This window comes from Gigantopelta aegis, chromosome 12 (genome assembly GCF_016097555.1).
Source record: "Gigantopelta aegis isolate Gae_Host chromosome 12, Gae_host_genome, whole genome shotgun sequence".
Taxonomy (NCBI): domain Eukaryota; kingdom Metazoa; phylum Mollusca; class Gastropoda; order Neomphalida; family Peltospiridae; genus Gigantopelta; species Gigantopelta aegis.
In genome coordinates, this window is record NC_054710.1 from 42,438,121 (window position 1) to 42,460,419 (window position 22,299).

At 36.5% G+C, this 22,299-nt stretch overlaps 1 protein-coding gene across 1 annotated transcript; it reads right to left on the bottom strand.

The window, feature by feature from the left end:
* Positions 1-2,073: 2,073 nt before the first annotated feature.
* Positions 2,074-18,559, bottom strand: LOC121386060 (MAM domain-containing glycosylphosphatidylinositol anchor protein 2-like). Its single transcript, XM_041516858.1, has 11 exons — positions 18,487-18,559; positions 17,381-17,743; positions 13,983-14,246; positions 12,823-13,083; positions 11,472-11,750; positions 10,987-11,289; positions 9,616-9,921; positions 8,805-8,939; positions 5,335-5,381; positions 4,381-4,485; positions 2,074-2,919 (listed from the first exon to the last, which is right to left on the bottom strand). Exons 1-9 carry the CDS (start codon positions 18,557-18,559, stop codon positions 5,362-5,364), a joined length of 2,004 nt encoding a protein of 667 aa, XP_041372792.1. The 3' UTR covers positions 2,074-2,919; positions 4,381-4,485; positions 5,335-5,361.
* Positions 18,560-22,299: the final 3,740 nt, after the last annotated feature.

Here is a 22,299-nt window from a genome sequence, read left to right on the forward strand (position 1 = left end):
TTGGTTTTGTATGTTAAAATAACCTACATTCCAAAAATTAGATTAGCGGACTGTTTGTGAATATAACTGTGACACACGTGAAACCGCCTGGTAACAATTGTCAACGGTCGAGTCAGTTGTTTATTGTGCTGCTAAGAAGGTGTTTGGATCAATAAGCCAATATTACAGATGTTAGATCAAATACACAAAAAGGGACTTATTAGGACTCTGTTTTATTAAATTTAAAAGTATCTGATATGAAGCCTATAAAATACTGCAAACGAACCTATTTTGGGTGTGAGACATGCAAAACGATCTCCGCAAGACTAAATCGTTGCACATAATGCAGTATTTGAGAGAAAACAAAAGAGAAAACAAATTGAAATTGATTGGTGCTAAGTTGAGTCTCCCTTGCATAAAACAGGGTCAGATGGTTTCAGTGCTAGTTCGATCGCTTAACGTGCGGTGAGTAGCAGGATCAATCTTCGTCCATTGAGTTTGTCAAATCAAAGTCCGTGCTATGCTCTATCTTGTCTTTGAAAAACATATATAAAATCCAGCAGTTATACACAAATGCATCAGGTAGAGGTTCCATGATCAAGTAAAACGAGTATTCCGTATATATATTTACCTCCCTTCAGTTATGTCATTGTTAGTTTTAAATAAATATTAAGCACACGCACTGTTACATTCAATTTATGCTACACTTTATTGTGGGTGGTTACCATGTGAAATGTTACCGTGGAGAACTGTTATTGGGGAGGAGGAAGGTGTGTGTCAGGTAGTGATCATCCCACTTTTATTTATAAAGTAAAATGCTATTTCGTTTTTAACAAATGTTGTACTGTATATTCCTTATTACATACCCAAGCAAACATAAATTCGAACAGAAAATCCTATAATATATGTCAAATTAAGTCACAATGGCATGAACAGTGTGGTGTATTGACAAGCGTTAAGTAATTTTAAAGAGTTAATAGTCGTAGCGTTACACAACGCTACTTGGGGGTTTAAAATGGAATATTTTGAATTACGTAATTGTTGCACGGGACTTAATTAGAAGCAAATCCATAAAAGCATTTGTGTCTAGCACAAGTAGATTATTGTAGATTATTGTTGTCAATATTATACTTATGTATTTATTTTAAAAGTTCTGAACATTTACATATAAAACATGCTTTGTACATTGTAATTGCTTATTAATTAGTCAACAATTCATAAAACGTAATGAGCAATCAAAGAATTCCATCAGATTTCAATTAATATGTAGTTAGGCTGTATTCTTGCAAAACTCTATAAATGTAACAGGAAGATCAACGTAAAGTCATGTTAGATAAACAAAGGACCCATGCAATACTAAGTAGACAGTCCACTCTAATAATAAGAGTTAACCAATACAACAAAATAAAATAAACGTAATCATTTATTTCAAATTTTACAGACAACAATAATGTAGGTCAAGTAAATACAAATAATTTAGGCCCTATTAAACCAATAATAAAAAATAGTGGTTAATTAAAAAAACACAAAGAAAGATGAAAAGATCAAGAAAAATCCCAATACATCCCAGATATAATGTGGGGATGAGGGGTAAAGCAAAGATTATGTTTAATATCAACGTTAAAACCATTATCAAACTATAGTATCTCTATAGTTATTGGCACACACGCACACGCACACGCACACGCACACGCACACGCACACACACACACACGCACACACACATATATATATATATATATATATATATATATCTTACATTTTCAGGTACATGTATGTGATATAGTTCAGACACATATATATATATGTTCACACAACTATAAGATTATATTCATCAATACATAACCATGTACATTACATGTAACTCAAATAATATTTACAATGCACCTACACTATGGAAACACAATTTTATAAGTTAAAAGGTTTGTTCTATGTATCAATACATTGATTTATTAATCACCGGCTATTGGATATCTAACATTTGGTAATTTTTACATATAGTTTTAGAGAGAAAATCCGCTATATTTTTCCATCTGTGGCAAGGGGTCTGTTATATGCACCATCCCATAGACATGATAGCACATACCACGGCCTTTGATATACCACTTGTGGTGCTCTGGCTGGAGCGAGAAATAACCCAAAGGACCCACTCCACTGACGGGATCGATCTCAGACCGAGCATAAAGTGAGCGCTTTACCACTGGGCTACGTCCCTCCCCTTTATAAGTTAAATGTCCCATTATATTTCACTTTAGTCAATAATATGTTTTTATGTATAGTGTTAGTTGGCTCTGTAAGTCCACCAGATACAGTGTGAATCTTTCAGTGTTTCACGTACGGTGTACAAAATAATACTGAACAATTGTCAAGTATATTTCCTTAATGGCTTCAGAAAAGATAAATAATACAATATAGAATACATTAAAGAATACAATACATAGTTTTGCCCATGACTATGCACATTTAACAAATCACACATCTGTTAAGAAAAACTAAATTACTTAAGAATACAACACATAAGCATTTGTAATAATGTTGTTGTTGTTGGTTTTTTGTGTTATTTTTTTTAGTGTGTTGTTGTTGTTGTTTGTTTTTGGGGGGTGGGGGGGGTATAGCGTTTTATATAGAGCACGTTTCGTTTGTCATAAGGTGTTTTAATTGTTAGTCTTATGTTGTGTTTGGTGTGGCTTGATCATTTGTTTCGTATACTAAAACTTGGTCTGACTATAACTTTCCGTTTCCTGTTGATAAGCGTCGTCTTGTATTGATGTCACTCGTGATACCTGTTTACCTTGAGATTTGTCAACTCTTTGATTGTTGCTATAACGAGATAGCTTCGCTTGAGCTGGAAACTGGCTGAATTATTTTAAATATTTTGGTTACCTTTCAGTGATTTATAGAGCAGTTACCAGTTATTAAATTCCACCAAACGACGGACAGCTGCAAAGAATAAAATAGTGTGACACTATAATCTGGGGTGGCACTGATTTAAATTTGACTCAGATAAGCAGCAAATTCGACTTACATGGCTCAGAATGATATAGCATTGGGCGGTATTACAGAGAGCTAAGCAGAGAGCTGAATACTTTTGGAATTTCCTGTTTATATTTACATTTGTTTGACACCATATAACCAACTTAAGGTGTCGCTAAACATGCATCTATTCAGAAAGAATGAAAAATAATTCGCATATTTAATACTCTTACACAATGTGTTGTTAACAATTACTAATACATGCATTTAATAATCATTAAAAGGTGTATTTAATATACCAATAAATGTGTGTTTAATACACTAATGCACCAATACAATGTGTACTGGATACACCAATAAAATGTGTTTAATACACTATACAATGAGCACTAGTATTTAACACATGAATAAAAAATATATTTGATAAAACAAATTGTATTTAATGTATCAATAAAATGTTCACTAGTATTTAATACATCTGTTGAATAAAATAAAATATGTTAAAGATTGTTTTTGTTTCACGACATCACTAGAGCACATTGATTCGTTAATCATCAGCTATTGGAAAGAAAGAAAGAAATGTTTTATTTAACGACGCACTCAACACATTTTATTTACGGTTATATGGCGTCAGACATATGGTTAAGGACCACACAGATTTTGAGAGGAAACCCGCTGTCGCCACTTCATGGGCTACTCTTTCCGATTAGCAGCAAGGGATCTTTTATTTGCACTTCCCACAGGCAGGATAGCACAAACCATGGCCTTTGTTGAACCAGTTATGGATCACTGGTTGGTGCAAATGGTTTACACCTACCCGTTGAGCCTTGCGGAGCACTCACTCAGGGTCTGGAGTCGGTATCTGGATTAAAATCCCCATGCATCGACTGGGATCCGAACCCAGTACCTATCAGCATGTAGACCGATGGCCTAACCACGACGCCACCGTGGCCGGTCAGCTATTGGATGTCAAACATTTGGTAATTTTGACATATAGTCTTAGAAAGGAAACCCGCTACAGTTTTCCATTAGTAGCAAGGGATATTTTATATGCACGATCACACATACCACGGACTTTGATATACAGTGAAACCCCTCTAAACCGGAAACCCTTGGGACCAAGACAAATGTCTGGTTGAAGAGGTTGTCTTGACGTGTTTTTTGTTGTTGTGTTTTTTTTTGTTTTTTTTTTAAACGTCTGCTATTAAGAAAATTCCAGTCTACAGAGGGTCTGGTCTTGAGAGGTTTCACTGTATCAGTTGTGGTCCACTGGCTGGAACGAGAAATAGTCCAATGGGTCCACCGACGGGGATCGAGCCTATCCTGACCACGCATCGGACGGGCACTTTACCATTGGACTAATTCCCGCCCTTAATAAAATATGTATTTAATAAAATATGTATTTAATACACCAATAAATGTGTATACCTCACGTCTTGATATTTTCATAAAGTTCCAATTTTGCATACGGTGTAGCTTCTCGAATATCTAGTCCCTCGTATGTGTTTATCTGATCAACTGAATTGTCTGGTTCTGTAAAATAAGTAATATTAAGTAAGTAACACACACACATACACACACACACACACACATACACACACACACACACACACACACACACACACACACACACAACAACACACACACAACAGCAAACAAACAATCTGAACAATGCTGTATCTCTGCACAATACAGAGACGGATGAGCACTTGGCAATATAGTTGTTGATTGCCTGAATCTCTATCTAGTGCCTCGACTATAGGAGGACAGCCACTCCCAGTTATCATTTACTGGATAGTCCATCCTTCTTGTACCACAAAAAAGAAGACTGCCACTATCAGTCTAGTTTACGAGCTCACTGGAATAAGTACAGCTGTAAATGATATGCATTCATGAATCACTGTTAAAACAGTAATGACATCAAATGTTCGCGAAAGGTAAGTAAATACTGACCCACCAATGGCACCCATCATGAGTACTGCCAACACAGCTGTCAAGTCGGTCACTTCATGTGCAAGAGTTTCGACAAAATATTTATGTTCAAAATATGAACTCGCACTGGTTATCGTTTTGGTAAGTGATGCATCATATTTAGTAGATATAGCGTACAAAATTAATGTTTATCATAAAACGTTTTGAATGCTCTCATAACAGACACGAAGGAATTGTATCTCGTGTGCAGATACATGCCAGATGCGATGTTTATCTTTTTTATACAGCAGGACCAAAAACGTACATTTTTGTCATCACCCTCCCCAGTTCCTTACGGGTGTCCACGTCGCAACATCCACTATATATCTACATCTATATCTATATGTATCCCTCTATCTACAAAGATAGAGAAACTATAAACATTTCAATTATGAAGTCTAATACATTTACCATTACTGTTTCCACGTACTGTATCTTCTATCGATGTATGTTGGTGTCTGTAATAAAGCAATAGCAAACGATGTTATCACAGTATTAATGTTCTCTCACTCAGAGCATTGTGATTAGGTGTATGTATGTTTAGTAATTACATCAAATGTTATATGTTTTCAAAACATTCACTTTAGACATATATAACTGTACATAAGATGGCCTTGTCTGTTATAAAATGAACAGGATGACGTTTAACTAACCGTACATTATGGCCCACATAAATTATTATAAGTGTGCGTGCGTTTGTTTGCTTATATGTGTATCCCACTGAATACCCGGTATGTATATGGTGTGAGCTGCGAGTGTGTGCGTGCGCATACCATATCAGTATCTCGTGAGGGGAAAATGATATATTAATTCCCCTTTCTTATGGAATGGTCAATGTATAATCTTCCAAGTTGGGGGAGTTTTGTTCCCAGTTACCATGCGACCGAGGTCTTTTGTGATTGTATGCATATATTGATATGCCTGTCAGTGAGTATATATAAACTGACGATCAAAAGAAAGTATACCAATTATTTGTTTTATACATAAATAAACACAATACACGTTCATGGAAGGTTAGATAGGTTCCAGTATTGTTCGTTATAATGCAATCAATTACGAATAGTCGCACATTGCTGCGTTTGGGCGATGCCGCACGTGCAAAATGAGTTTTATAATCAAATTTATACTGCACGAGAAACATGATACTCGTGCACATAAGGGTATACAAAAGGGTGCCATTGATTAGAACATGCCTCAGTCAACATTCAAACACCAGAGAACATGGCAAGGCTAACTGTTGAAGAAAGAGAGACAGAGAGAGAGAGAGCTATTGGTATGGAGCAGGTGGGTGCGAGTTATGCCCATGTGGCAAGAATCCTGAAATGCACAAAATTGACGATCACCAGGTTGATACAGCGTTACAGGGTGACTGGCAGGACTGCAGACAGACCACGAAGTGGAAGACCCCGCGTCACAACAGCCAACGAGGACCGCCATCTCCGCATCTTACACTTACGTAACAGATTCCTCATTGTGACGTCATCTGCAGCTACTGGCCCTGGGCATGTCATCGGTCGTCACACTGTACGTCGTCGACTACGACAGCATGGTATCAGGACCTATCGACCATTCAGAGGGATGACATTGAAGAGGCAACATCGACTTAAACGTTTACGTTGGGCACGTCAGTTTCAACGTTGGCAACATCGGAACTGGCAACGTGTACTCTTTTCTGATGAGAGCAGGTTCCAGTTATTCAGAGCTGATGGCAGGACTCGGATATACCGACGTGCAGGAGAGAGAACAGCTCCGTGCTGTTCAGGAGACTGAACCGTTTGGTGGTGGATCTGTGATGGTTTGGGGCGGTATCTCTGGCCAACAGCGGACAGACCTTATTGTCATTGACGGAAATCTTAACGCACACCGTTACATCAACCAGATTTTACGTCTCGTCCTGTTACCGTTCTTGCAACACCGTCCTAGACTCTTGTTTCAACAGGACAATGCCAGACCTCACACAGCTCGTGTGGTGCAACAGTTCTTCGCCGCAAACAACGTCAATGTTTTGCCATGGCCAATCCGTTCATCTGACCTGTCACCGATAGAACATTTGTGGGATCATCTTGGTCAGCGAATTCGACGTCGTCCTAACCCTCCAATGAACAAGGATCAGCTGGTACAGGCACTGAGGCAGGAGTGGAGGGCAATACCAGTCCTGATGTCGTCATTAGGCGCTTAACAAACTCTGTCCGACGTCGGGTCCATGCTTGCATACTTCCACATGGTGGACATACACGCTATTGAAACATGTGCTTTGTGGTCAAATTTATTGACCTTCGTTATGAGTGGTCCTTTATGTAATCGCGCATATCACACCTAGTGCTGTTGTGAATTGTGATATTATCATTTTATGGGTTTTACTGAGTATACTCGTGTTTATTTATCGCCAAATTATTATACTTTCAAAATATAACATTTGCATCAACTTGTGTTTTGTGTTGTTTCTAATACTTTGAAAAAATAATTGGTATACTTTCTTTTGATCGTCAGTTTATATATATATATATATATATATATATATATATATATATATATATACACACACACACACATGCATATATCTATAGTGTGTGTGTCTGTATGTGTGCGTGCGTGCGTGCGTGCGTGCGTGCGTGCGTGTGTGTGAGTGTGTCACTCTAATCTCCTGCAAGTGGTCCCTATGGTTTGCTCCTAGAAGGCTTCAGTTTGTAACTTTAACTGTAATACGTTCCTCTTGAGTATCAATTCTTCAGATAATGTTATTCACGATCTAAAACATATGTATGTTTATTTATTTATATGTGATAACAATAACAGTGAAATTTGTTTCTGTATCCATGTATGTGATACGCAATAAGCTTAAACGATAACACTGTTTATTTAAAGGTAATCAAAGTTTGGATGTAAGATGTGTTTAAATATTTATTTAAATGTGATAAATGTAAAGTTGGAAGGTGATTTAGTGTATTTATTTATTACTTTATATAATAAAGATTAAAGATGTGTTTTTGTATGTGATAAAAGTAAATGCGAAAGATCAATGTATTCAGAGCTATTTTTTGTTGTCTGGTCCTATATTATTAAATACAAACAGATGTTTAATTGCAAACTGCCCTCTCTGTAAATATGTAAACACCTCTCATGTTTGCGCACGGTGAACTTTGAGCATACTGAAGACATGCTTTGTTGTGTGTAGCTTCTTATTTCGTTTTCTGGTGGTTTTGTGGGGTGGTTGGTGGGTTGCCCATTGCTGGTACTAAAACTATAAATTTATTCTAATATTAAACTGCCTATTTATTTTCAAAAATGTTTATATATATATATACATATATATAATATATATCTAAATATATATATATATATATAACATCATATATATGTATATTGTAAGGTAAATAAAAGGTAAGAATCTGACCTAAATGTTTGTCACAATGGTGACAGAAAACAAATGTGAGAAGGAATGTTATTATCCCATATTAAAAATATTTTTTTAATAAATATAGTTTATTATTTAACTATTATATGTACATTTCCTGTTTTTAATGTTCCTTTATAAGGTGTTATGTGTATTAAAGGTAATTATATTAAAATGCATTCTAGAAAAATATATAACAAAATGGTAACAATATAAACAGAAACGACATACATGCTACATATAAACTTGAGAACATTATATAGTTACATCACAATAATTTAAATGGTAATTTAAGTATATATTAATATATATATATATATATATATATATATATATATATATATATATATATATATATATATATATATATATATATATATATATATATATATATATATATATATTACAGTAATTAAAACTGTATTACCTACTGGAAAATAAATTTGTTCTATTTTATTTGTATAGTCATTTTCCTTTCTAGTCTTACCTGATTTAGAAGATGGGCATATATGTCCTCGTCTCCACAAAATAAAGACTGTCACAGTCACTATCACAGCAGAAATAGCAATCCCAATCACAATCCCTACTGCGATTCCTTCCCCATTTAATGTGCTTGATGGGGCTGGTGGAAAAGATTAATTTTTAATAAAATGCATTACAATTATGACTCAAAAATACATTCACACTCAGAGAATAGTTTTGCCACTAACATTACAAGACATTGTATTTATTGTTGTGTAAAACACAATACGAACAAAACATGTAATCATAAACCGGAAATTGCTCAAGTTGCAAAACAAATAGTGATATTAGTGCAAATACTTTATCCATGTTCACACTGAAATCGTCTAGAACATATTGTAATTATACTAATACACACACCCCTACACCGTCCACTCACATGCATCTCCTTTTGAGAACTTTACATAATTAAAAAATCATTTTCTGTAAATAATTAATAATGAAACGAAATATTTTTTCTTTGGCATCACGTCAGTATATTTAGTAGCTATTTGGTGTGTAACATGAATAGGTCAACACTTACTCTACAGCATGAAAGAAATTCTAAATAACTACTAACGAATAGCGCTGGAAATGTGTTTTATTATGAACTACCCCACATGCTGTAAAACACATACTACGGTGTTTGGCCACGGGCACTGATTGTGTATGGAAAGACCATCTGGGACCACCGAACAGGAACGATGCTATAACGCATTGCACCTGACTCAGCACTCTACCACTGATCAACATTATAGCAATCTGCTATCTTTGAGTTTGAATATTATGATTATTACCTGATGGTAAAGTCAAAGCTTCCTGGTTCTTGGTAAAACCTTTGTATCCATATCTGTTATAAGCCAAAACCCGCATCAAATATCTTGAGTTTGGTTGAAGATTTGATATGACAGCTTTCTGAATGGCGTTGATACCTTTTCCTGGAAACTGTTCAGTAATATTTGTCCACAATAATGTTGTGTCTGCTCGGTACTGTACAAGAAACATCTGGTCTGATCCTCCATTAAAAAGTTCCAGCCAAACAACTAAGATCGAGTGTGGACCATTTGCCCATGCTGAGACACCAGAAGGAATACTCGGCGGACCTTCGACCATATAAATATGAAAGAGGTATACTAAAACAATTACCTTTCCAAGCACTGATATAAAAATAATGTTTTTGCCATAATAATGCCAAGAGCTGTAAACATTAAATTACATTTAAAATAAAAACATAATGCATCCTGAATGAAGTTCTGAAGCATGAAAAAAAAACCCCAAAACCCCCAAAGTAATTACCCTAGAAAAGTCAGACAAATCATAACGTAATATTAACTCATTGCTACATAGACTAACATGGTTGTTGTTTTCAGCGGGTGCCTAGCAATTATTACTAGTAGTATGCCCATAATGTATGTGACCAACCACTTATTTTCGACATTATTATTTTCTGTCATTTGTAAAACAACATTAAGCTGTTACAGTGTTTGTATATTTTTTATTACTTCTCAGTTAACTTACTTAAAATGTTTTGCCTAGTTTAAGCAGTTAACAAATTCAACATCTGCCTGATTGTCCTGGTGTTTCTAGTAGCTCAAAACTAATTTTATCAAAACAGACAAAACGTACTTCGGAAACTACGATGAGAGAATTCAATTTAGGTTAATATTTTAATCCAATAACTAGTATTAAATTGTATGAACAAGCATATAGATTTTCTATTGGATTACAGTACTGATAACAATAACATAGCGCATATAATTCTAGTGTTTGGTGTCTGTCAGTAAGTCTGACTGAAGCGAATGTTATCACGTGTCCGTGTGACGTTTTATTTGACCAATTAAAACACCACTGACAACAACAGTGTCCGTGTAGACAGCATGTGCAATGCTTCTTCATGAGAAATGGTGACTTGGACACAAAATGAACCGATCCTGTTTGTGCAAAAGTTATGCCATTGGTTTAATCTAGTACAGGATTTTCATCAACGTATGGAATTTGACCCCAGGAGCAAGGTAGCGTGGTTGAAACTTAATAGAACATAAACAAGAAAATGAATTGAAACAGGAAGAAGGGTGGCAGTGAGACACAATTTCAATAATGTTTCTCACCAGTAATCTGACAATGATCTACAACTAAAACCTACAGCTAGTACACCAATATAACCAGACCTGCTACATAAAGCTTCAGGTTCACCATAAGATCTTGTCTTGGAGCTCCATTAGACACAACAACCTGGTAGGTGCCAATATCTCCCTGCTGAACATTTGTCAGTGTGAGTTCTCCAACAGCAGATACGCCAGTTGTAGCTGAACGTCCAGACCCAAGACTGTTATTATTTCCACCAGTCAGTTTGTACCAGGCGAATGCCGGTGTTGGATTGGCAATCACTGATATCCTCAGAGATACGGCACCACCTATTGCTACTACAAACACATCCTGGAATGGAACCCGATAGTCTAGTCTCGATGAACCTGAAATATATTGATTGGTAAAACTGAAAATAATTTACCTCGATACAGATACAAGTTACCTAATTTATACAGAAGAAAAAAATATATTTAAAGATTTGCTTATCAAACATTATTAATGCTTTATTACTACCACCTTATTACTAAATATTTATTAGTATTTATATCGAACATGTGTAACTTACATCTAACAACAAGCTGCACACTTTCACTGACAGTTGACTTGATGTTGTTTCCTGCTTCACACGTGTAGTGTCCTGTATCCAGACATCCAGCTTCGTTCCACGTGTACTCAGCCTGTTTAGAGTTCGACACTTCACGCAGAGTCTGTGACGTGTTCAACAGTTTGATGTCATATCCTGGATTACTGTCAACATCACATCTCAGAGTCACAGGACTCCGCTCCTCAACTGTAACTCTTGTAGACTGTGAGTTCAAAGTCAGAGAAGTGATGGAAGATCGGTCTGCAAGTACATGTATTACAAACAAATGGATCATTCCATGTGGAATAGGGAATTGCTTGGGAGTTTGAAAAAAAACAAATATTTAAATGTTGCAATGAAAATATTTCATAAAATAATAAATGAGTAGATTCTGAGTTAAACTTGATAGGAGGAATCTTAAGTTGGGTATACAGTGAAGTATATATAATTTATTTATGAACTCCAGAGTAATATTTAAAATAGATTTCAATGAAGCCAGTACTTATTGTATCTAGTTATTTTAACTAGAATGGCAAATAAATAAAAGTCACAATGAAAGATAAATAAAACAACAGTAGTGTGTTTTTAGTAAATAGAACTCTGGCAACTGACCGAAGCCTCATTAATATGCACGATAACTCATTAATATGCAAATGCATGCATGGCGTTCCATGTCAGCCACCTGGAGTAAGGGTCGGCGGACGTCGTGCACCATAGCAAATATTTATTAGTTCATTAATTAAGCTAGAACAATGAATATTTAGGGAGTGTGGCCTATTTGTATGCATGGTAAAACCATTAATATGCAAATGTATGCACGATGCCATAGGCAGCCGTGTAGGGGAAGGGTCGGAGGACTCTATCACAAGTATTGATTAGCCCATTACTTAAGCTAGAACAATGGATAGTAATCAATGCCTTCTACACTACTAACAACAAAGTATGGACCGTATAAAATGTGTCGGCATCTTATTACACTAATTCAGCTTTGTTTAAAATGTACAGGTATTCCCTCAAGTTAATGAATGAAAAGATCCAATAGTCAGTAACACATTTCCAATTCACTTTGTATTATAAAATATTTGCTTTACAAAATATTCTCCAGTAGAGGATCCCCTCGGGAGTACCTGCCCTCCTATAAATGAGGCACTAGACATTCATATATATTAATAATTAACAACATTAGGTAGCGTGGATATCACAGCATGGTGTTCGGGCACGAATCCCTCTCATGAACACCTATGTAAATCGAAAATCGTATTTAACTTGTAATAAAAGACCTATATGCATGCAGCTTTAATGTTCTAATAATGAAAACAAAACGTTCACTCACAGTGTACATCCAGAGAAATTATCTTGTCTAATGATTTCTGTGTATTTGTGGTCCTGGCAGTACACGTGTAGTCACCAGCTGAATATCTGTTTATATTATTTAATGACAGCACAGAGCTGGCTGATTTTATCTGAGATTTAAACTTCCACGTGAAAGAACAGGATGGAGAACAGTTAGTTGCTTCACATGACACAGCTACATTGTCACCTTCTTTCACTGTCAGTGGAGAAGTGGTGTTCAGCTGGACACTGTCTGGACCATCTACGAAAAAAACATAAAGCAAATAACAATTCAGTCACTTTGTTGATACCTAACAAACACACACGGGGTCATATCTAACCTTAAATGAGAGTTTAAAAGTAACCATGATACATTCATACAGAGTATTTCTCCAGCTAGACAAACTAGGTTAATTCTAAACTATTTGAACATTAGTATTGTTACTGTGGTCACACATTTTGATGGCTTTTTTGCACTTTATTATCTGTCAGTTTAGTCGGCTTAGTGTAGAGTCCCAATTCAAATCAGTTCAATTACTGTATTTATTTTTGCCATATTTGTCCGAATGGTTACGGTAAGGGATTGTGAAAATTAAACTTTGTTTTATTTAGCGACACCACTAGAGCACATTGATTTATTAATCATTGGCTATGGGTTGTCAAGCATTTGATAATATGACATATACTCTTAGAGAGGAAATTCTCTACATCTTTCCATTAATAGCAAGGAATATTTTATACGCACCATCCCACAGACAAAATAGCACATACCACGGCCTTTGATATACCAGTCGTGGTGCACTGGCTGGAACGAGAAATAGTCCAAAGGACCCACAAATGAAGATCGACCCCTAAACCGACCGTGCATCAAGCGAGCACTTTACCATTGGGCTATGTCCCGCCCACACGATTTTCAAATGCCATACGACTTGTGGAGTCAGTGTATATTGTACTTTTTATTACGTATCAAATATATATATTCAATGTGTCTCAAACAATCACCACTATCAAACTGATCTACATCTATGATTCTGACTGTTTACTGTACGTCATTGTTGAAGTATAGAAGAATTCTAAAATGATCTCTTAAGATTTCAGGAGAATTAATCGTTCATTAAGTAAATATATAACAAAAGTATCAACTTAAATTATACTACTCACAGTATACCGTCAGTGTGAACTGTTTAGTTTCAGATGTTGATAAAAATGGGTTGGTTGCTGTACACGTGTACACATTCCCTGTCTGACTCCTGTTGATGTTTGTCAGTTTTAACTGAGAGGTTGGTGAGATTTGCTGATTTCTCAGATTCCAGGAACAGGAACATGGTGGATTACAACCAGTAGCAGCACACGTCACAATCAGGCCGTCTCCTTCTGCTACAGACCGAGGTGATGGTGGACTGAATGTAACAGAATCTGGACCACCTGAAAAAGATAACACAAAGTTATTTTAATATTTCCAGCAACATATAAACGCTTCGCTGTGTTAACAAAGTTGGAGGGAATTGAAGAAATAAAAGGTTGCTGAAAGGAATGCTGTATAGTTTAAATGTTTGATACCTAATAGACAGTTAGTCTTACGTTAGAATATTTCCAGCAATATACACTATGTCATTTCCATTGACCGTGGGGTGATACAAAACATCCTGCACGGATTTCGGTGAAGTATATTTTTCATAGCATTAAAGTTTAAGCTGGATACAAAAATTCATATTTTAATTAGCAAAACAGCTAAAATTGCAGAAGATGGACAAACTGAAATGCAATATTTACAATTTATCTCTTTGGCGAATTAAAGTCACAGACATTAGTTTGAACCGTTGGAAACAGACACTAAGTTTGGTTAATCTACAAACCTGTAAACACATCTCGATAAATTTACAATAGAGAGAAACAAGAGTATGTGACGTTAAAACATGGAACCCCGTCTAAAAATAGACGAGAGCTTGTTTCAATAACTTTTACTTATTAGAGGTATGTGCTTTTTTTAGAATTATAAAAACGACATTTCGTGGCTTTACTAACACCAGTATGACCATAAACTCTTGCTGACATAAACGAACGTACCGAAAAGGATATACTAAACAATGAAATATAAGTAATGTCTTATTTCAGTTATGAAGAAGAGTACCGGTGAAGTACATGATACGCCCATCAAGAGTAAGTCGCGGTGACCTAGTTATGGCACGCAACACACAGCCATCGCAAGTTGTATTTGCATTCTAGGTTTGATGATCCTTTATGAACTGATAAGAAAGATATTACCCGGAGAAAAAGTTCCTTTAATGTGCAGTAACGCATGAAAAGTAGGTCGCGGTCACCTAGTTATGGTACATGCATGCAACGTTTAATGATACTGTAGGAATTGATAAGAAAGATATACTCCGGAAACAACAAAACGGCTCTATTAGTGAACAATAAGCCGTTGTGTTAAAAAACAAAACAAAAAAAACTAGCGTCTATCACTTTAATGATATCAAATATTAACTTTAATTGGCATACGGCGAATAACAACATAAGCATGTGTAACTTTTACTATTGTATAATTATATCTCACTTTAGGCGTACACGCATGTGACATAGACGACTTCCGATTATTTCCGTTTTAGAGTAATGAATTCTGGGAAAGGTCAAGGGTCAGTATTGCATACATTTGTCAGGGGAAAACGTTTAGGCCTTTAGGTCTCACTACACAGATCACTTTCGGGTGAGAGTTCATTCATGACGGTCCACTATAGTTCCTAATTGTGACACATGTTATGGGTCACATATTCACTTCTAGGAAATGGTGAAGAATTAAAACAATATGTATGCTTAATGTTACGCCTTCTGTCTGTATTTTGGCCATGTCATTTTGTAATATTGAGCATCGATCTTTTGGGACATGGGTGTATAACGGAAGAGACAGCTGGAGTGAATCGGTTAATGAACCACCTGTTCGAACAGGTACTACAGCCAGATGCGGTCATATAGCACAAAAAAAACTGAGACAGACATTTTGGAGTGAAAATAAATGCTTATAATGTATGTTCGCAATGGTATATGTTGTTAGAGCCAACGAGAACTCGTTCTGTTGGCAATCTTCGTTTGAAGTTGGGCAATTTAACATGGGTTTCAATGACAGATGACATCTGTGTAGAGAGACCAACTTTATTTACTTCCTAGTTCGAATTATGAGCACCGACTTCCCAGGACAATATAATTAGCTTTGAAAGATAAAGTGTGCCAGATCTTGGATAATGTGTACATGCAAGGAAATTAGCAGTACTTTTAGGTGGGGGATAACGGGTGCAGAAACAAGAAGAGCTTGGACTGTTGGGCTACGTTGCGACTGTTTCGGTATCCCTGAAATTAATCCATACCTGTGACGTCACACTACTGTTCTAGGTGTAGATTACTTTTCAAGAATCAATACCTGTGAAACAATGTGCAATTTGATCATTTTATTCGTTCATGTCAGGGATTCGAACCCACGACTGACATAATTTGTACATTGTAAACAAGTACACGTTTAGCACGTGCATCACGCGTATTGCCAGCCACCCACTCTGTTTCCGGAATGTCGCGCTTTCGCAGTTTGGAATTCTGAAGTTGAGTATTATTCTCACATTAATCTAAAATGTAAACCTGAGTCGTTAATAATAGCATAATTACATATTTGTATTGTGATTTGACCTACAAACCTTTGTCTATGTCCATACAGTGAAATGTAATATATCATTCAATATCCGATTCATATTATGCTTAATGTGCCAGTGAAACATCTGTAGTCCAGCTTCAAGTTCAGCCTGAAAACATATCGCCGACGTTCGCTAACGTTTTCAATTGGTTCCTGACGTGTCCCTGTTGACTGTCATCTAGAACAGTGCTTCTGTTTATGTATGATATGTCTAGATTTATTGTTTCATAAAACATACACTGTGCTGTCTGAAGGCCTCATTAATTGAGCCAATAAATAACTTTACTTTCGTCACTCACTCCACTCAGTTTATTGTGCAGCATGAGTGTCCTTTTATTAATCTTAACTTTTCATTTTAACTGTATTACTTTTGTTTATAAATGTTAAACTAATTTTGTTCTTTTTCTCAATTTTGAAATAAAAAAAATTCAGCTGTTACAAATTATATGCCGCTAACTTTCCCGTTAGTTACAACGTTTTGCTTAAATTATCAATTCTGACAAATCCAACGTGTTTCTGGTCAACCTGATATTTTTAACAGGGTTGGGGAAATGTGAAATGAAAATATCGAAAACTAGGGTCAGCGGCTTAAATACCATATTGGTAAACATTTTGTCAAGAACATTATGTAGTTTTAGACAGAGACTTTATTTGTTTGTCATGCAAGGTGATAACTTACTGCTGAACTGCAGCTTAAACGTGTTGCTACATGTTGTAGCCGGATTAAGATCACACCACCAGTCTGTAGCACCATGTACAGCAAAATATCGAAAACTAGCGTCAGTGGCTTTAATAATATATTGGCTAAACATTTTGTCAAGAACAGTTTGTAGTTTTAGATAGAGACTTTATTTAAGATATAATTAAAGTGATCACTTACTGCTGAACTGCAGGCTAAACGTGTTGCTGCGTGTTCCAGCTGTAACCAGATCACACCACCAGTCTGTAACATCACGTTCTGCAGCTCTGTTGATCCTCAGATGATACTTCTTAGTGGAGGACGAGCTGCTGTCTGTTCCACTTCCACAAGATGCAGAGTACTTCAGTGGTTCAGCAGGAGGATTGAACACAGAACATGACGCCACATTTTGGCTGAGGGCAACAAAGGCTACATTTGGTGATTTCTTTGTAAATAATTGTACAAGACCACTGAGACCAGCAGCCTGTGACACTGTACACGTCAAGGTAAACGGCTGATTCAACACTGCATAAGATGAAGATCCAGAAATAGACAGTGATGAACCTTTGAAATAATAATAATAATAATAATAATAATAATAATAATAATGGTGGTAGTAATAGTGGTAGTAGTGGTAGTAGTAGTGGTGGTGGTGATGGTGGCGGTGGTGGTGCTGGTGGTAGTAGTAGTAGTTGTAGTAGTAGTAGTAGTAGTAGTAGTGGTGGTGGTGGTGGTGGTGGTGGTGGTGGTGGTGGTGGTGGTGGTGGTGCTGGCAGTAGTTGTAGTAGTAGTAGTAGTAGTAGTAGTAGTAGTAGTAGTAGTAGTAGTAGTAGTAGTAGTAGTAGTAGTAATAGTAGTAGGTGACTCTACAAAAGCAAATATTTACTTACTTAAGTATGTGTACCAAAGGAACTATACATTAATTTGACCCAAACCATGACAAATGTTTGTGCCTCAACACGTACCTTTTATTGAGAGTTGTCAAATTATTTTATATCTGACAAACAGGTGATATGTATCTCTAAAGACATCATGTGAACTTCACACGTACATTTATTCATTTTTATTAATTCATTTCAACTTATTTTCGTGCTTATATCCAATCAAGGTTCAAGCACGCTGTCCTGGGTACACACCTCAGCTGTCTGTCCAGCACATAGAGTTGGTTTTAGTTTTTTTTTAGTGAGAGAAGATGGTGTAGATGTCTGGACACATACCCAATGATCGTTAAACTGGCTCTCGGTGGAAGATGGTACCGGGCTGCGACCCTGTTACCTACCAGCCTTCTGACACATTCCCTGTCTGACTCCTGTTGATGTTTGTCAGTTTTAACTGAAGGTTGGTGAATCTCGATTTCTCAGATTCCAGGAACAGGAACATGGTGGATTACAACCGTAGCAGCACACGTCCAAATCAACCGTCTCCTTCTGCTACAGACCCGAGGTGATGGTGGACTGAATGTAACAGAATCTGGACCACCTGAAAAAGATAACACAAAGTTATTTTAATATTTCCAGCAACATATAAACGCTTCGCTGTGTTAACAAAGTTGGAGGGAATTGAAGAAATAAAAGGTTGCTGAAAGGAATGCTGTATAGTTTAAATGTTTGATACCTAATAGACAGTTAGTCTTACGTTAGAATATTTCCAGCAATATACACTATGTCATTTCCATTGACCGTGGGGTGATACAAAACATCCTGCACGGATTTCGGTGAAGCCTTATTTTCTTTTGTGTTCAGTATATTTTTCATAGCATTAAAGTTTAAGCTGGATACAAAAATTCATATTTTAATTAGCAAAACAGCTAAAATTGCAGAAGATGGACAAACTGAAATGCAATATTTACAATTTATCTCTTTGGCGAATTAAAGTCACAGACATTAGTTTGAACCGTTGGAAACAGACACTAAGTTTGGGTTAATCTACAAACCTGTAAACACATCTCGATAAAATTTACAATAGAGAGAAACCAAGAGTATGTGACGTTAAAACTTGGAACCCCGTCTAAAAATAACGAGAGCTTGTTTCAATAACTTTTACTTATTAGAGGTATGTGCTTTTTTTAGGAATTATAAAAACGACATTTCGTGGCTTTAACTAACACCAGTATGACCATAAACTCTTGCTGACATAAACGAACGTACCGAAAGGATATACTAAACAATGAAATATAAGTAATGTCTTATTTCAGTTATGAAGAAGAGTACCGGTGAAGTACATGATTACCCCATCAAGAGTAAGTCGCGGTGACCTAGTTATGCACGCAACACAGCCATCGCAAGATGTATTTGCATTCTAGGTTGATGTTCCTTATGAACTGATAAGAAAGATATTACCCGGAGAAAAAGTTATTTTAATGTGGCAGTAACGCATGAAAAGTAGGTCGCGGTCACCTAGTTATGGTACATCATGCAACGTTTAATGATACTGTAGGAATTGATTTAAAAGATATACTCCGGAAACAACAAAACGGCTCTATTAGTGAACAATAAGCCGTTGTGTTAAAAAACAAAACAAAAAAAACTAAGCGTCTATCATTTAATGATATCAAATATTAACTTTAATTGGCATACGGCGAATAACAACATAAGCATGTGTAAATTTTACTATTGTATATTATATCTCACTTTAAGGCGACACGCATGTGACATAGACGACTTCCGTTATTTCCGTTTTAGAGTAATGAATTCTGGAAAGGTCAAGGGTCAGTATTGCATACATTTGTCAGGGGAAAACGTTTAGGCCTTTAGGTCTCACTACACAGATCACTTTCGGGTGAGAGTTCATTCATGACGGTCCACTATAGTTCCAAAATTGTACACATGTTATGGGTCACATATTCACTTCTAGGAAATGGTGAAGAATTAAACATATGTATGCTTAATGTTACGCCCTTTCTTCTGTATTTGGCCATGTCATTTTGTAATATTGAGCATCGATCTTTTGGGACATGGGGGTATACGGAAGAGACAGCTGGAGTGATCGGTTAATGAACCACCTGTTCGAACAGGTACTACAGCCAGATGCGGTCATATAGCACAAAAAAAACTGAGACAGACATTTTGGAGTGAAAATAAATGCTTATATAATGTATGTTCGCAATGGTATATGTTGTTAGAGCCAACGAGAACTCGTTCTGTTGGCAATCTTCGTTTGAAGTTGGGCAATTTAACATGGGTTTCAATGACAGATGACATCTGTGTAGTGAGACCAACTTTATTTACTTCCTAGTTCGAATTATGTATGTTTTTAAATGTCTCAACAAACTGAGAACGTGAGCACCGACTTCCCAGGACAATATAATTAGCTTTGAAAGATAAAGTGTGCCAGATCTTGGATAATGTGTACATGCAAGGAAATTAGCAGTACTTTTAGGTGGGGGATAACGGGTGCAGAAACAAGAAGAGCTTGGACTGTTGGGCTACGTTGCGACTGTTTCGGTATCCCTGAAATTAATCCATACCTGTGACGTCACACTAGGGTTCTAGGTGTAGATTACTTTTCAAGAATCAATACCTGTGAAACAATGTGCAATTTGATCATTTTATTCGTTCATGTCAGGGATTCGAACCCACGACTGACATAATTTGTACATTGTAAACAAGTACACGTTTAGCACGTGCATCACGCGTATTGCCAGCCCCCCTCTGTTTCGGAATGTCGCGCTTTCGCAGTTTGGAATTCTGAAGTTGAGTATTATTCTCACATTAATCTAAAATGTAAACCTGAGTCCTTTAATAAGCAATTACATATTTGTTTGTGATTTGACCTACAAACCTTTGTCTATTTCCATACAGTGAATGTAATATATCATTCAATAACCGATTCAGATATGCTTCTGTGCAATAGAACTCTGTATCCGCTTCAAGTTTCAGCCCCTGAAAACATATCGCCGACGTTCCGCTTAACGTTTTTCATTTGCGTTTTTTTTTTTATTTTTTACAGTGCCTGACGTGTCCCTGGGTTGGGGACTGGTCAGTCTATAACCAGCGTTGCTTACTGTTTTAGTGCGATAGATAATGATACTAGTGGATGTATTTGTTTCATAAAACACTACCACTGTGCTGTCTAGAAGATGCGAATGACGCACAGTAATTTGAGCCAATCCAAAACTATCTACTTTAGATCACTCACTCCACTCAGTTTATGTGTGCAGCAATCGGAGTGTCCTTTTTATTCAATCTTAACTTTTCATTTATAACTCGTAGGCATTACATTTTTGACTTATAAATGTTTAAACTAATTTTGAGTTCTTTTTTCTCAATTTTGAAATAAAAAAAATTCAGCTGTTACAAATTATATGCCCGCTAACTTTCCCGTTAGTTACAACGTTTTGCTTAAATTATCAATTCTGAACAATCCAACGTGTTTCTGGTCAACCTGATATTTTTTTAACAGGGTTGGGGGAAATGTGAAATGAAAATATCGAAAAACTAGGGGCTCAGCGGCTTCAAATACCATATAGTGGTAAACATTTTGTCAAAGAACATTATGTAGTTTTAGACAGAGACTTTATTTGTTTGTCAATGCAAAGGTGATAAACTTACTGCCTGGAACTGCAGCTTAAACGTGTTTTTGCCTACATGTTGTAAGCCGGATTAAGATAAGATCACACCAGTCTGTAGCACCATGTACAGCAAAAATATCGAAAACTAGCGTCAGTGGCCTTTAATAATATAAGTGGCTAAACATTTTGGTCAAGAACAGTTTGTAGTTTAGATAGAGGACTTTATTTAAGATAAATAAGTAAAGTGATCACTTACTGCTGAACTGCAGGCTAAACGTGTTGCTGCGTGTTCCAGCTGTAACCAGATCACACCACCAGTCTGTAACATCACGTTCTGCCCCCAGCTCTGTTGATCCTCAGATGATACTTCTTAGTGGCCCCGGAGTTGTACGAGCTGCTGTCTGTTCCACTTCCACAAGATGCAGAGTACTTCAGTGGTTCAGCAGGAGGATGGTTCGAACACAGAACATGACGCCACATTTTTGCTGAGGGCAAACAAAGGCTACATTTGGTGATTTCTTTGTAAATAATTGTACAAGACCACTTGAGACCAGCAGCCTGTGACCCACTGTTACACGTCAAGGTAAACGGCTGATTCAACACTGCATAA